Raw genomic sequence first — 15,854 nt, forward strand, 5'->3', positions numbered from 1 at the left:
TTCATTCAGGAAAAGTTATTATACACAAAGGAATCCAAACACTTGAAGAACAATGACAACATATTTAGTCCCATAACTCCACTTCTACAACGGTTAGAGCTTAACCTTTTTTTAATATAATATGAAAGCTGGGAATATGGGAAAATTCATAGGAGGAATCCAAATCTCAAATTAATTTGATTTGGTGTCAGGGCTGGTGACTATGACCCCTAGACTTATGGTTCTGGGGGATTTCAATCTTCCAGCTCCTGATGGGGGTTCAATGGTCCAGGAGTTCATGAGCTCTATGGCTACCATGGGCATTGTCATCTCTCCCCTGCCATGGTCTGATCATTTTCTGGTTAATATGCAGATTATAGTGGCCCCCTGTCTTCACTGGGACGGCATTACAACACGGATGGTCCACCCCAGGAGCTTTATGGATCCTGTCGGATTCCAGGAGGCTCTTGGGGACATTCCTTGCAATCTGGTGGGCGTTTCTCTGACGCAGCTCATGGAATCTTGGAACATCGAGGTCAAGAAAGTGTTAGATGAAATCGCTCCCAAGCGTCCTCTTAAGGTTCGTGGATCCCGGCTCCCTTGGTTCTCTGTGGAGCTTAGGGAGATGACGCAGACCCAAAGACACTTGGAACGTCATTGGAGGAAAACTGGTGCCGAAGATGACCGAATGCGATTACTTGCTTATATTCGAGAATATTCTAGGATGATAAGAGCAGAGAAATCTCACTATTTCTCCGCTCTTATCGCATCAGCTGACTCTCATCCAGCAGCCTTATTCCGGATTACCCGCTCCCTTCTTAGGAGAGTGGATTCGGTAGATGTTCAATCTGGCTGCTGTGATCAATTTGCTCGATTCTTTGCTGATAAAGTCACCCGCCTTTGGCTAGAGTCGGACTCTACTTCTATAGGATCCAATCAGATAAAGGAGATTCTGCCTTGTGACATTAGATAGGACACCTTTGAATTGGTCAAGGATATGGACACAATTCTTTTGGGTATGGGTGCGGCAACATGTTGCTTGGACCCTTGTCCCTCCTGGCTGGTTAGGACAACCGGTGGGAATGTTAATTCTTGGCTACAGGAGTGGGTTAACTCCTCACTACATGAAGGTTTCATGTCAGCAGCCCTTAAAGAGGCGAAAGTTAACTCTCACTTGAAGAAACCCTCCCTGGACCCTGAGGTCCTTGACAACTAAAGACCAATCTCCAACCTCCCCTTTTTAGCGAAGGTGTTAGAGAGGGTTGTATGTGCCCAGCTTGAGAGGGTCTTGGAAGAAACTAGCTATCTTAATTCTTATCAGTCGGGTTTCAGGCCTCGGCATAGCACAGAGACAGCACTGGTCGCTGTGGTAGATGACCTTCTTTGGGACCTTGATGAAGGTAGTGTCCCTCTCTTGGTCCTTTTAGATCTCTCAGTGGCTTTTGACACTAGCGATCATGCTATCCTTCTCAACCGCCTGCGTGGGTTGGGTATCGGGGGCACTGTCTTACAGTAGTTCCGTTCTTACCTTACCCATGTCCAGTCGGTATGCATTGAGGACAGAGGTTCTGACCCATGGCTACTCCTTTATGCAGTTCCCCAAGGTTCAGTTCTTGCCCCTGTCCTCTAACATCTATATGAAGCCGCTGGGTCAGGTCATTTCCCAGTTTGGGGTGAGCTTTCATCAATACACTGATGATACTCAGCTGTATATTGCCATCCCAGACCATTCTGGGGATGCTGTTTCTATGCTTACTCGATGCCTAGAAGCTGTTAAGGTCTGGATGAATCAAAACAAACTCAAACTGAATCCCACCAAGACTGAACTACTTTTATTCAGCCCTCATACTGGCCAACAACTGGATGTGAACCTTGTTTTTGATGGGGTGGCACTGCCCCCAAAGGAGCTTGTTCGTGATTTGGGGGTCCTTTTGGACTCGCGCCTCCTGCTTGAACAGCAGGTGGAGGCTGCGGCCAGAAGTGCTTTTGCCCAGCTTCATCTGGTTCGCCAGTTACGCCTTTACCTTGATCAGCAGGCATTAATGACAGTGACCCATGCCCTTGTTATCTCCCACATAGATTATTGTAACGCTCTCTATCTAGGGTCACCTTTGAGGATGATCGGGAAGCTACAATGGGTCCAGAATGCAGCGGCTCGCTTACTCATGGGTATCAGAAAATATGACAGGGTAACACCTCTCCTGCAGTCATTGAACTGGTTGCCTATTCACTTCGGAGTTCAATTTAAGGTCCTTGTTCTGACCTTCAAAGTCTTGCAGGGCTTGGCGCCTGTCTACCTACAGACCTGCCTCTCCCATCCAGTTACATCCCGTCTGGTTAGATCATCTCAGATGGCCCTTCTGTCGGTCCCTGCTTTCCGAGAGGTTCAGGGCTCTAGGACCCGCAAAAGGGCCTTTTCGGTGCTGCCCACTTCTTTGGAACTCTCTTCTCCTTCAGATCTGTCTAGCCCCTTCCTTACTGATTTTTAATTCTCTATTGAAGACTTTTCTTTTTCGCCAGGCTTTTGTCCTGTAGTTTACCTTTTTTTTGTTAGTTACTTTAGTTTTTAATTTAGAATGTAATTTTTAAAGTTGCCTTGTTTTGCATGTCTTTGTGCACTGCCTGGAGTCTTTGGAGTGGGTGGTATATTAAATGTTTCTAATAAAATAAAATAAAAATAAACTGAGTCGAATCAAATCTAGTGTGATTCAATTTGGACTCGAATCTAGCCAATGAACCACCGGGGTGATTTCTTCTGTCTCCAAATCACCTGAATCAGCTAGATTTGGGTACAAATCGATTTGTACCTGAATCAATTCGCACATCCCTATTATCTACCAGCAGATGCCCTGCCCAATAGGAAACACAAGATCACCTCTGCAGAGCCACTATCTCCCATTTTACATGCTACTTTTCACACAGCCAGTAGCCAATTGAATCTTAGTTTCTCAAGACTGCATGGCCATTTTCTGTTTTTATTTCTTTCCTGAAATTCAAGGGGTTTGGTCCCATTCTTTGAAGTCTTGTCTAAATATTGGTTTGACACATTATGGTAATCCAAGAACAGGAGAAGGAGATAGGAAACAGCAAAACTACTTTGCTTTAACCCAGATATAGGAGTGCCTAGATATCTGACTGCTCCCCCACCCCCATACCCTTACTGTCTCTAAATTTGCTTAGCTTGTGGGGGGGGGGGGCATAGCAGACCTTACTACCTGAATTCATCAGGTAATAAACAGATCTAAAACTACACTTGGATAATTTCTCTATTTTGATCATGTGCCCCTTCTATGACAATTATGTTCAAAGAAGTTTTTTTTAAGGTACAAGGAAATAGCAGCAGTGATCTACAGATGACTGTGTTCTTTTAAATTAAAATTTAACTTTGTACCATTGTAATTATAATTCATCAGCTGTGTCCTTCCAGAAGTAACAGCCAATTACTAACATTAGTTATTTGCAGAGAGGTCAACACAGTATTTAACATTGTAATACGTACTTTCTATCCTTTAACATAGACACTTGTGTGAGTTTTTGTTTTAATTTGGAGGTGTGGTGAATGGTTACACATCAGGCAATTAAAGTTTGTGTTCTGTGGGCATAAGACATCTTAAAGTTTATAAGTCATCACTGAAAGGTTCTTATTGAGATTAGAATTATCTAATGACAAATTTAATTTTATGAAGTTAATCTCCTCTCCTTTTATTTTGGTTTTAACTAACCTGGCACTAATGCGTATAGTATATTCTATTTAATGTCCTTGTAGAACCAGAGATGCGGGGTTGAATATTTTCCGCAGAAAAATTACCAAAATGGAAAGTGTTCTGAAAGTTTCCCCATACTTTATTTTTCCATTTCTAAAAATTCATTAACTGACATCCTAACTAGCACTTCACACATGCAGCAGTGCGAGTTCCTGACTACCGCTGTGCTACTGCTTGATGGTGGAAGGGTGATTTTCGCCCATCTTCCCTTGCATCAGAAGTCCACTGTGTGTCACCAAAGTATGTCCTTGAAGGTTCCACCACCCTCTGGGACATATTTTCATGCTACAGTGGACTTCAGAGGAAAGAGGAGATTGGTGAAAATAACTCTTCCCCCATTCACTGCTGCAGGTGTGCAGTGCTAGTCTGAATGTTGGTCATTATTTCATAAAATCCATTAGTAACTAGCTGACCCCGCACAGAGCATCTGTGCGGCAGTACACTCTCCCCACCTTCAGGCCCAGTTTGTTCTCCCCCCAACCTTCTGCCTCAGTTAGTTCCCCCCCCCACACTCTTAAGGCCCAGTTAGTTCTCAACCTTCTGCCCCAGTCTCCTCCGCCGCCCCCACCTTCTGCCCCAGTCTCCTCCGCCGCCCCCACCTTCTGCCCCAGTCTCCTCCGCCGCCCCCACCTTCTGCCCCAGTCTCCTCCGCCGCCCCCACCTTCTGCCCCAGTCTCCTCCGCCGCCCCCACCTTCTGCCCCAGTCTCCTCCGCCGCCCCCACCTTCTGCCCCAGTCTCCTCCGCCGCCCCCACCTTCTGCCCCAGTCTCCTCCGCCGCCCCCACCTTCTGCCCCAGTCTCCTCCGCCGCCCCCACCTTCTGCCCCAGTCTCCTCCGCCGCCCCCACCTTCTGCCCCAGTCTCCTCCGCCGCCCCCACCTTCTGCCCCAGTCGCCTCCGCCGCCCCCACCTTCACCTTCTGCCCCAGTCGCCTCCGCCGCCCCCACCTTCTGCCCAGTTTCCTTCCCCACCCCCACCTTCACCTTCTGCCCCAGTCGCCTCCGCCGCCCCCACCTTCTGCCCCAGTCGCCTCCGCCGCCCCCACCTTCTGCCCCAGTCGCCTCCGCCGCCCCCACCTTCTGCCCCAGTCGCCTCCGCCGCCCCCACCTTCTGCCCCAGTCGCCTTCCCCACCCCCCACGCTGGGCCGAGTGCTCAGAATGTGTGGCTCTCTCCACCCGCCCACCCCGCTGCCAGCGGGGCCCGAGTGTGGTCGCCGCCGCCAGCAAGGCAGAGTGCGGCCGCCAGCCTCCAGCCTCACCTCCGTGGTCGGGCCCGCCTGGCTCCTCGGCCATGGCCGCCACCGCCGTTCTCCTGGGTGCGCCAGCCAATCAGGCGCCCCCTGCAGCCCAGCCAATCAGCTGGGCTGCCGGGACGCATTTCTCCTGGGCACACCCAGGAGAAATATATATATAGATAATGAATAAATGCCAATGAGGTATTCTGTAAGCTTGGCAATTTCAAAGTTGCACTTAATGTTTTCCAGGTGATTATTCTCAGGAAGTGTGCAGGGATGTGCACAAACTGGTCCAGGGAGGCTTCCGAACCGGTTTGAATGTGGCGCAGTGCATCCCCCCCTTAAAGAACCACTACTCCCTGACCACGGAGGCACAGTTCCATGCACACCACTAGAAGTGTGAGAGAGAGAAAGAGTATAGTTCATTTGCGTATGCCAGTAAAAATAGTTTTCCAAATAAAGCTTCCAATTTGTTTCAGTAGAACATTTAAACCACATTAAGAGTATTTATTCTTCCTTCTGCCCTCCATACCAGCCTCCCGCAATCAAATATTTCAGCTCAAAACTATTTGAGATGCAATATCCAATAGTGTACTGGTAGTTTCAAAATATTTTTATATGGTAGAAGTTTTTTTAAACTATATACATAGGTCATGCCAAATAAGATCAAAGTCTATAGGGCATTGGGGAAATGTTCAGAGAGAAATTTTTAAAAATTCCCAGGAAGTTTTCCAATTTAAAATTTTCTGAAAAACTCACATCTCTGTATAGAACTAAACTGTAATATAGTCAAGGTGGGGCAATGAAAGCAGGTTTTCTCCTCTTCACCTTGTTATAAGAACATTTTCACTCAAGCCTGCCTTTCTAGGGTGAGAAGAGTTTCAAGTAAATAAAAAAGCAAACACAGAATTAGAAGACCAGCAGTTGACATGCTGCCAGAAGAACAGCCACAACCCTGGAGGTTATCAGGCATAGACACCTCTGTGGCACACTTCTTGTACCATAATATTTGAACTTTCTTGAAACCAGTTTCTGCTGTTTTATGGAATTAAGATACTTGAATCAATCCAAATGTTATAAATCTAAGTCGTTCATCAGCTAAATGGCAACAGGTACCCATTAATACGAATATGATGAATATTTATATACTACTTTTCAACAAAAGTTCCTTAAGTGGTTGACATAGATATAAATAAATAAAATAGCTAAGATAGACACCAGCAACAGCCACTGGAAGGATGCTATGCTGGGGATGGATAGGGCCAGTTGCTCTCCCCTTGCTAAATAAATAGAATCACCACTTTTAAAAGGTGCCTCTTTGCTCTGTTAGCAGGGGCTGATGTAACAGTATCATTATGCAGCCTACAGGGGAAACTGAAGGGTATGCAGTGAACTAGAGTTACAAGGAGTTACTGATAGGGATGTGCACGGAACCGGCAGGAGGAGTTCAAAGGCCGGGGGGGAGCAATTTAAGGGCGTGGGAGGGTGCACTTACCCCTCCCTCTGCTCCCCCCCACAGGTGCACCATTTGTAATTGTGCACGGGTTGAGGAGGCGGCTGTTGCCAGGTCAGCTGGTGGCCTGAGGAGAAGCAGCTGCTGCCAGGCCGGCCAGTGGGTTGAGGGGGAGCAGCTGCCGGCAGGCCGAATAGGAGCGGCCACCAGCGGGCCAAGAATGAGGGACGAGTTGTGTGTGGGGGTCAGAGCACGCGAGCGAGAGGGTTGTGGGGGAGGACAGACAGACAGAGAGAGCAAGTTGGGGGGGGGGAGTGAGTTGTGGGAAGGGGGGGGAATGCCACATGCTCAGTGTACTACCACACAGACGCTCTGTCCGGGTTCAGCTAGTTTATTATATTATTGTTGCCAATATGAGATATCATACTTTGTTTACCAAAGGTTCTTGAACAAAAGATCAGTAGAAATGGTAAGTCAGATTCCAAATGAAAAGTAACAGCTTTGTATGCCTCAAGCTACAGCCTCTGACACAGAGCTGCACAACTTCAGCCCTCTAGCTGTTATTGGACTAAAACTCATATCATCCTCAGTCGCAGTGGCCAATAGTTAATGATGAGAGCTGCTGTCCAACAAAAGCTGGAGCGTTGGAGTTATACAGCCCTGCATATAACTCACCAATATTCAACAGAATAATTCCTTTAATTCTGTTTCCTTTCCTGTAATTATTATATAAAATTGCTAGGCTGGTAACTAAACTGATGAAAACTATTTTTTAATCCATCAGTCACACAAATTGCTCATAAGTGAAACCATAAACTTTAAATATGAAAAATCTAGGTAACTCTGTAAACTTGAAAAAGTCTAAGAAAACTAAGAAAGCAGGTGAATGATGGTGGGGGATGGGGAGAGAAGATGAGGAAGGAAATAAAATCTAAAAGAGTTAGGAAATTTCCCAGGAAGTCAAAGAAAGACACACACAAAAGGCCTCAAAATGATGCTCAGAGAAATGCACTAATTACAATATGCAAACACATTTCAGTATATCACCTTCAATTGCAGAAATTTCTATTCTATGTTGTGATGATTGATTCAGAACTTTTTTTTTGCCTGTGAAGATGGTAATACCATAAGCACAGTCTGTTTCTGTGTATTTTTCTAACCAATGTATTTACTCTGAGCATCATTTTTAGTTCTTGCCTCCTTTTGGGGACTTCCAGTCCCTTCGGTGCTATCTCTTCACTTTCCTGCCCAATTTCTTCCACATATGCACCTGATTCACTATAAAACATGGAACACAGAAGTAATCATCAGTCATGAACGACATTTAAATAAGCTCCTTGTTTTTGTTCTTTTTGTAATGAATCACAGCAGCAAAATCCCAGGACATTTAACAAGCATGAAGAACACTTTACATTTTAATGAGCCTATGCTTCTCTGATGTCTCTGTATAATCCAAATTTTCAATAACCATTTCCCATAACCTGAATTAGCAAATAAGATGAACTTGTGCAAAAGAGAAAGTGTTCTCACAAGAAAAGCTTCATAAACTAAATATTCTGGAGAGAGAGAGAGAAACTTTCTCCATATTCTGGAAATCTCCATATTCTGGAGAGAGACAAGTCAAATGAAAGCAATAAGCTCAATGAGACAAATATAATTAAAAACTCTAGGGAGCACTGCACTGGATCAACACTATAATCACTGTAATGTGCATGGATGGCATCTGCAAGGACAGCTACAATCTGGGAATACAGGTAAATTAAAAGGAAAAACAGGGGTAAGATTGTTTATGCTGAATCATAAATTACAACTTGTTTTAACATTAACCATTCTGTATAGGTGAAATTCTGTAATAGGAAAATCAACTCTTCTAATCAAAGATAAGTAGCTTCTTAAGAACACTCACAAAAGTTTTAAAAAAAATCATCACAAAAGTAATATTCATGGATTACTCTATTTCCATTAATCCAAGTTCATTTAGCAATCAAAAAACCCTGTTGCAAATGTTTCTTTCCTTAACAATGCCTTAGGACCTTCCCAGCCCTTGAGACCAAATCCTCAAAGATTTATTTAGCCATATTGTATATCCATTGACAAAATACAGCCTGGTCTACAAATACAGCAGAATGGGATAATCAAATGGACTCTACTACAAATGGGTTTCAGGCTAGAAGTCAGCAGGATCACATTTATGTAAAATGCAATTCTTTTAATGTAAAAATATTCCTGCTACAAAAACAAAAACCTAGTGCAGCAAGGAGCAACAGTGTGAAATGATACACTCCAATTTACAACCTCAGGTTTTTACCAATACAATCTGCTGCATGCATAGAGCAGGTGTGTTCTTGGAAACAAGAAAGCAAGCAAGAGCAGTACTGTACTTCAGATGAAATACTCCAGTCTTTAATATATTTAAAATCCATTTCTTATAGTCCTAGACACAGTTAATGGAAAAATAAACCCTTTTAATACAAATGAGACTTACTTCTGAGTAAACATGCATCAGATTGAATTGTTCTCATGTTACTTTAGCCTGGTAAACCAAAAGCTACATTTATTCAAATATGTGCTTCTCTCTAATGATTTGTTATTATTTGATACACTGCTTTTCAATAAAAAGTCTCAAAGTGGTTTACATAAAAAACATATCATGATGACAGGACCTAATGTCCCTCGCCGGGTCCTGAGATCAGCCACAAGTAATGTAGATGTGGACAAGGATGTGGACAAGCTGCTTGGAGCAGTGCGGTCCACCACTTGTTCTCTGGACCCTTGCCCGACTTGGCTGCTTCGATCTAGAAGGGAGATTATTCCAGGAGGCCTGGTGAATATCATAAATGCATCGCTGAGTGAGGGTAAGGTGCCTCCATGCTTGAAGGAGGCAATAATTAGACCGTTTCTTAAGAAGCCTTCCCTAGATCCCTCGGTGATGGGTAATTATAGGCCAATCTCTAATCTCCCTTGGTTGGGCAAGGTGATCGAGAGGGTGGTGGCCGACCAGCTCCAGGCGGTTTGGGAGGAAACTGATTATCTAAACTAATTTCAAACTGGCTTTAGAGCGGGCTATGGGGTTGAGACAGCCTTGGTCGGCCTGATGGATGACCTATACCAGGGAATCAACAGAGGGAGTGTGACTCTGTTGGTTCTCTTGGATCTCTCGGCGGCGTTTGATACCATCGACCACGGTATCCTTCTGGGTCGCCTGGCAGAGTTGGAGATAGGAGGCACTGCTCTGCAGTGGTTGCACTCCTATCTCTTGGGCAGATCCCAGATGGTGGAGCTTGGTAACAGTTGCTCTTCTCAACGAGAGCTGTTATATGGTGTCCCTCAGGGCTCCATTCTGTCACCAATGCTTTTCAATATTTACATGAAACTGCTGGGTGAGGTCATCAGGAGATTTGGTGCTGGGTGTTATCAGTATGCTGATGACACCCAAATCTACTTCTCTCTTTCATCTGCTTCATCAGGAAATGGCGTTCATTCCCTAAATACCTGCCTACAGGCAGTAATAGGCTGGATGAGGGATAACAAATTGAAGCCGAATCCAAGCAAGATGGAGGTGCTCATTGTAGGAGCTCTGAATCTGAGGGACGAGTTAGATATCCCTGTGCTGGATGGGGTTACACTCCCCTGGAAAGAGCAAGTATGCACCTTGGGGGTACTCCTGGATCCAGGCTTCACTCTGGTATCTCAGGTGGAGGCTGTGGCCAGGAGTGCTTTTTATCAGCTTAGGCTGATTCGACAGCTGCGTCTATTCATAGAGGAAGATGACCTCAGAACAGTGGTACACCAGCTGGTAACCTCCAGGCTAGACTACTGTAATGCGCTCTACGTGGGGCTGCCTTTGTACGTAGTTCGGAAACTTCAGTTAGTTCAAAATGCGGCAGCAAGGCTGGTCTCCGGGGCAACCCGGAGAGACCATATTATGCTTGTTTTGAAACAGCTGCACTGGCTGCTGATTTGCTCGGAAACATAATGCAAAGTGCTGGTTATTACCTTTAAAGCCCTGAACGGCTTAGGTCCAGGTTACCTTAGAGAGAGCCTTCTTCGGTCTGATCCCCACCTCACGCTAAGATCATCTGAGGAGGTCCGGCTCCAGTTGCCACCAGCTCGTCTGGTGGCGACCCAGAGGCAGGCCTTCTCTGTAGCCACTCCTGGACTGTGGAATGCGCTCCCTACAGACATCCGTAATTTGAATTCTTTATTGGAATTTAGGAGAGCCCTAAAGACCTACTTGTTCGGCCTGGCCTTCCAGTGCTCTTAAATTGTTTTAAAGGGTCTTTGATGTTTGTGAACTGCCCTGAGCTATTTTGTAAGGGTGGTCTAAAAATCGAACAAATCAATAAATCAATAAATAAAGCAAGCCTTGGTGATCCCAGGCCCTAGGGATATTAAACTGCAATCAACGAGAGCCAGAGCCTTCTCAGTGGTGGCTCCAACTCTATGGAACAGTCTCCCGGATGATAACAGAGCTCTCAACGATCTGTTGGCCTTTTGTAAGGCATGTAACACTGAAATGTTCCACCAGGTGTTCGGTTGCTGAGATAACTGGTCACAGAGTGATCCTGTAATCCGTGGTTATTGTGTCATGTGGAATGAGTATTGTATGGGGTTGTGGTTTATGAGGTTATGTAACATATATTTTTATGGAATTGTGTTGCTGTGTATGTTATTGCTTGTAAGCCACCCTGAGTCCTACGGGTATAGGGCAACATATAAATCTAAGTAAATAAACAAACAATGTCAGCTGCAAATTAAATACAGCCATCTATTTGCCATTCACCTAGGGCACAATAGTTAACTACTCCTAAAGATCAACCAAAGGGTAACATGAACCTACTCAACCTCTCAATGTCACTGCACTAAGCTCCTCTTCCCAAGGTGGGCAAACCGCGCACTGCTGCATCCACCTCTCTTGTCAAGGAAGAGACTTATTGTCAAGAAAGAGACTTATAATGCACTGCTGCTTCTCCACAGTTTAGAGAAGCCCATTAAACGACTATGGTAGCTGTGCTCCCCCCACTTTTCCTTGTTATGGACAGGAGAAAAAATATTGAGCAACTATGTACAACCTCAAAGTGGCAGCTGCCATCATACAGCATTGCTTCTTACCATTCCATGCTGTGCTGAGGACAATCATCTGAGGGAGAGTTTCTGGGGCAATGAGCAGAAAGACACAACCATCCCTAAACACTTAATTGCAAAGCTGCACAATAGTATATATAATTAACTTAAAACCACAATCTTCCCCCTGTTCACAATGTGATTGTTCCAAGTATCACAGTGCCAAGATTTACACTTGAAAAAATCTGTCATCTCATACTACTTCACTGGGCCCCTACAGTAATTCAAGAACATTCTTTACATTTTCTGAATAAATCTGGCATCCAAACTCACACCTTTAGACTGCAATTCACATTTACCTGGAAATAAACCCCAATTAACACAGCGGGACTTCTGTATAGGGTTGTGCTGGTAAAATCTGAACATCATTTGCTTCTCTGGACTGGGATGTTAGAATCTCATCTTGCATTTACACTCAGTTTAGTTAACCTGGAGGCCATCAAGCTACCCCTAACAATATGCAACAAGCATTTTTATTACTTCTTCCCTCCAAGGCCTCTGCACTTCTTTGAAATGAGAATGAGTGGGGTGAACAGGAATTGCACATTCTGAGACACAATGTCATCTTATCTGTGCCCTATTTCTCATCATTGAGTCTATGTGTAAAATATAATCACAAAAGAAAGCTTACTAGAGAACAGTCCACTGAAATGTCTAAGAAAATTATTCCGTACAGCTTTTGTGTTGTGTGCAGCAGGTTGATGGTAGCCTACAGGAACAGCTGGTGACTACAAACCCCAAGCTAAAGCAAACTGCTCAGTCTATCTACCCTACTAGTCAAAGAAGTCAAGATAATTGAAACAAACTTCATTTAACGACTTTAGTAGTTTTTTTGCCAAGATCTCAAAACAGGCAAGAATTCATCTGTGACTAATGACTGTTTAAAAGTTATGCATAACTGAACTTTTAATTTCCTGATCACAACCATCTTTAAGTAATCCTGAAACAATAGAGTGCAACACCTGAAACAAAACCTAGTCACAGCAGAACCTATTTTTAAAACAGTTACAGTTTGCAAGAGGAAACGACCAAGATCTAAATGCCACTTAACCAATTCTACGGTGATACAGCAACAATAAAGTTGATATGCATATCTATAAAAAGCATACAGGGTCTTCTGTACATAGGAAACAAACACAGGGCGGGGGAAGAGTAAACTATTTACTCTGATCTGGAACAGCAAATTCTATAAAAACACAAACCAAGGGGGAAATGAAAGTCACACAGCTTCTTCTACAGTCTTACCACCAATTCTCTGGCATCTCCTTTTAGTTTATATGGCTTAGTTCTCACGGGGCTGTATCACTTCAGATTACAGGTGGGGGCTCATATGACCAAATACTCCTTCAGACTTTAAAATAAAACAAAAACAAACCCAAAACAAAACCCTCTGCACAGGCTAAACTAGATACCTGGGGAAAGGGAGATAGGACTGCTCAATTACATGGAGCCTTATTATATGGAGATGAGGCCTAAAAGAACAGCTGGAAGGGGTGCTTAAACAGGGCCCTGGCGGCACGTATACGAGTCCCACTGACGGGCATCCTATACCACGTACTCTCTCTTTTCAGGAGAAAAGCACAGACGTCATAGCGAGGAGAGGGGAGTGGGCTGCCAGCCGCCCCTGCCTGGTTACTCACATGGGCTCCAAGGTTTTGCTGAGCCAGGATTTCAGCGCCTCGAAGTTTTCTATGATCATTTTAACCACCATCCAGAGCGGCCCGAGCCCCGCCTCCCCAGGCAACAATGGCAGAGGGGGCAACGAGGGCCCTGGGGCCCGAACCAAGAAAGGGGCGGGACCAGCAACGGCGACCGACACGACACCTTTCGCCTGGAGGAGGGCCGAGCACAGGGTCCGGAGCAGACCGCGCGAGCCCGCGGCGGCGTCCTCTTCCCACACTACCACCGGGGGTGACCAAATTCGGGAGGCCGCCGCCGCCGCCGGTCGTCCAAGCCCTCCTCCCGCTTCGCGCAGCAACCACCGCTACAGTCGCCGCCGACAGAACAACTAAGATGGCGAAGAGGAACTGTCGCGGGACTTGAGGAAAGCTCGCGAGGTTGGAACGAGGTAAGGGGCGGGCCGCAAGAAGCCGCGAAAAAAAGAAAAGAGGGGGGGCGGGGAGGAGGGAAGGAAGAGCAGTGGAGGTAAGAGATGCCGCAGAGCAGGATCCCGGTACTGTCTCCTCAGCGGTGATTGGTGTGCGGCGGCTCTTACCCAGTGAGGCCTGATTGATGGATTAAGTGCCGTCAAGTCGGTGTCGACCCTTAGCGACCACATACAGAGATTCTCTCCTGGATGATCTGTCTTCAACTTGGCCTTTAAGGTCTCTCAGTGTGGTACATTCATGGCTGTCGTAATTGAGTCCACCCACCTTGAAGTTGCTGCTGGTCGTCCTCTTCTTCTCTTTCGTTCAACTTGCCCCAGCATTATAGACTACTCAAGGGAGCAATCTTTGGAGAACATTCCTGCCCCTTTTGATGTACGTTCCTTCAACATCATCGATTAAAATTTTATAGTAGTTTTTGTGTGTTTGAAACTTCTAAAACTCCATTACAGATTTGACTGCTTGATGGTCAGGACAATAAAGGCATGAGAAAAACACTAAAAATTACTGCAATGAAAGCTAAAAGTATCGTAATGCTATTGCCTGTTGTCCATCTCTAGGAAATGTAGACTTTATCAAAAATGGCAATAGGCATTCTTCCTCCCAGATGGTAATGACCACCCTAGCTGGCTCATGTGGTATATGAAAATCATATTGTTTGTAAGATGATGGTTGGGTTCTCTCTGATTTAAGAGGTGTTTTTCCTTCCCGAAATAACAAGCAACTTAGATGTACCACCAATATAACTATATTTTATAGTAATGTAACTCCTTTTTCCAATTCCATTCTAGGAGGAGCTCCAAAGGATCTCTCCAAAAGAGGAGAGGAGAGCTGGATCTCTCCAGGAGAGGAGAACTGGTCTTGTGGTAGCAAGCATGACTTGTCCCCATAGCTAAGCAGGGTCTGCCCTGGTTGCATAGGAATGGGAGACTAGAAGTGTGAGCACTGTAAGATATTCCCCTCAGGGGATGGAGCTGCTCTGGGAAGAGCAGAAGCAGGGGCGTAGCAAGGTTGGAAGGAGCCTAGAGACAAGATTTTAAAATGGGCCCCTTGCTGATATACACACACAAACACACTTCACAATATATCGTGCACTCACACTCACATCCCCATTATGAATACGGTGAATATCTAGTTCACATTGAATCTAGTTTTTTTACTCTCTGCTCCTGCCGATCTCCAAGAGACTCAACATAATTCATAGGGAGTGCAACATGGGCAGGTGGTGAGTCATGTGATGTGCCTCTGGGGGCCCCCTTGAGGCAGTGGAGCCCCAAGACGACTGCCTCCCCTTGCCTAATGCTAGTTACGCCCCTGAGCAGAAGGTGTCAAGTTACCTCCTTGGCTTCTCCAAGACAGGACAAGATTTTTTTATTGAACCAACAAACTACCAAAGCATACAGTACATTGCCAAAGCACAATTATATACAAAGTGGTTGTTTGTACATGATATATCTACAAAGATTTATACATAAGGATTTGGAAACCCACAAGGGCTGAGAGAGATTCCTGCCTGCGACCTTGGAGAAGCCACTGCACTAGATAGACCAACAGTCTGACTCAGTACATGGAAGCTTCCTATGTTCCAAACTGAGTGAGTCAGTGATAAAATGGCAAATGAAGTTCAATGTAAGCAAGTGCAAAGTGATGCATATTGGGGCAAAAAAACCCCAGCTTCACATATACAGCTGTCAGTGACTGACCGGGGAGAGATCTTAGGGGCAAGGTGGACAGCTCATTGAAAGTGTCGACTCAGTGCGTGGCAGCTGTGAAATAGGCCAGTTCCATACTAGGGATCACTAGGAAGAGGATTGAAAATAAAAATGCAAATATTATAATGCCCTTCAGGGGCGTAACAAGGCTGGAGTGGGCCCAGAGACAAAATTTTAAAATGGGCCCCTCGCTGATACACACACACACACTTCACATGTGACTTGCCCCTCGAGGTGTGGGGGGCCCCAGGCAGACGCCTCCCCTTGCCTAATAGTAGTTACGCCCCTGATGCCTTTATACAAATCTATGGTGCAGCCACATTTTGAGTACTGCATACAGTTCTGGTCACTGTATCTTAAGAAGGACATTGTAGCGTGGGAAAAGGTGTAGAAGAGGGCAACTAAGATGAGCAAGGGCCTGGAGCACTTTCCTTGTGAGGTAAGGCCACAGCATCTGGAGCTTTAGTTTTGAAAAGAGGCAAC

General features: G+C 45.3%; 1 protein-coding gene across 3 annotated transcripts in view; it reads right to left on the reverse strand.

Moving 5' to 3' along the window:
- Positions 1-13,573, reverse strand: part of RBM26 (RNA binding motif protein 26) — a 142,049-nt gene extending 128,476 nt beyond the window's left edge. For 2 of the 3 annotated variants that reach the window (XR_008318745.1, XM_053305403.1), the window contains exon 1: positions 13,195-13,573. Coding sequence is in view for 1 of the 3 variants with exons in the window: in XM_053305403.1 (XP_053161378.1) it covers positions 13,195-13,265 (71 nt within the window). In the remaining 2 variants the exon portion in view is untranslated. The remainder of the gene's footprint in view (positions 1-13,194) is intronic. The other variant, XR_008318746.1, reaches the window with a different exon arrangement.
- Between the last annotated feature and the right edge of the window lie 2,281 nt (positions 13,574-15,854).

This window comes from Hemicordylus capensis, chromosome 3 (assembly GCF_027244095.1).
Source record: "Hemicordylus capensis ecotype Gifberg chromosome 3, rHemCap1.1.pri, whole genome shotgun sequence".
NCBI classification, from domain to species: Eukaryota; Metazoa; Chordata; class Lepidosauria; order Squamata; family Cordylidae; genus Hemicordylus; species Hemicordylus capensis.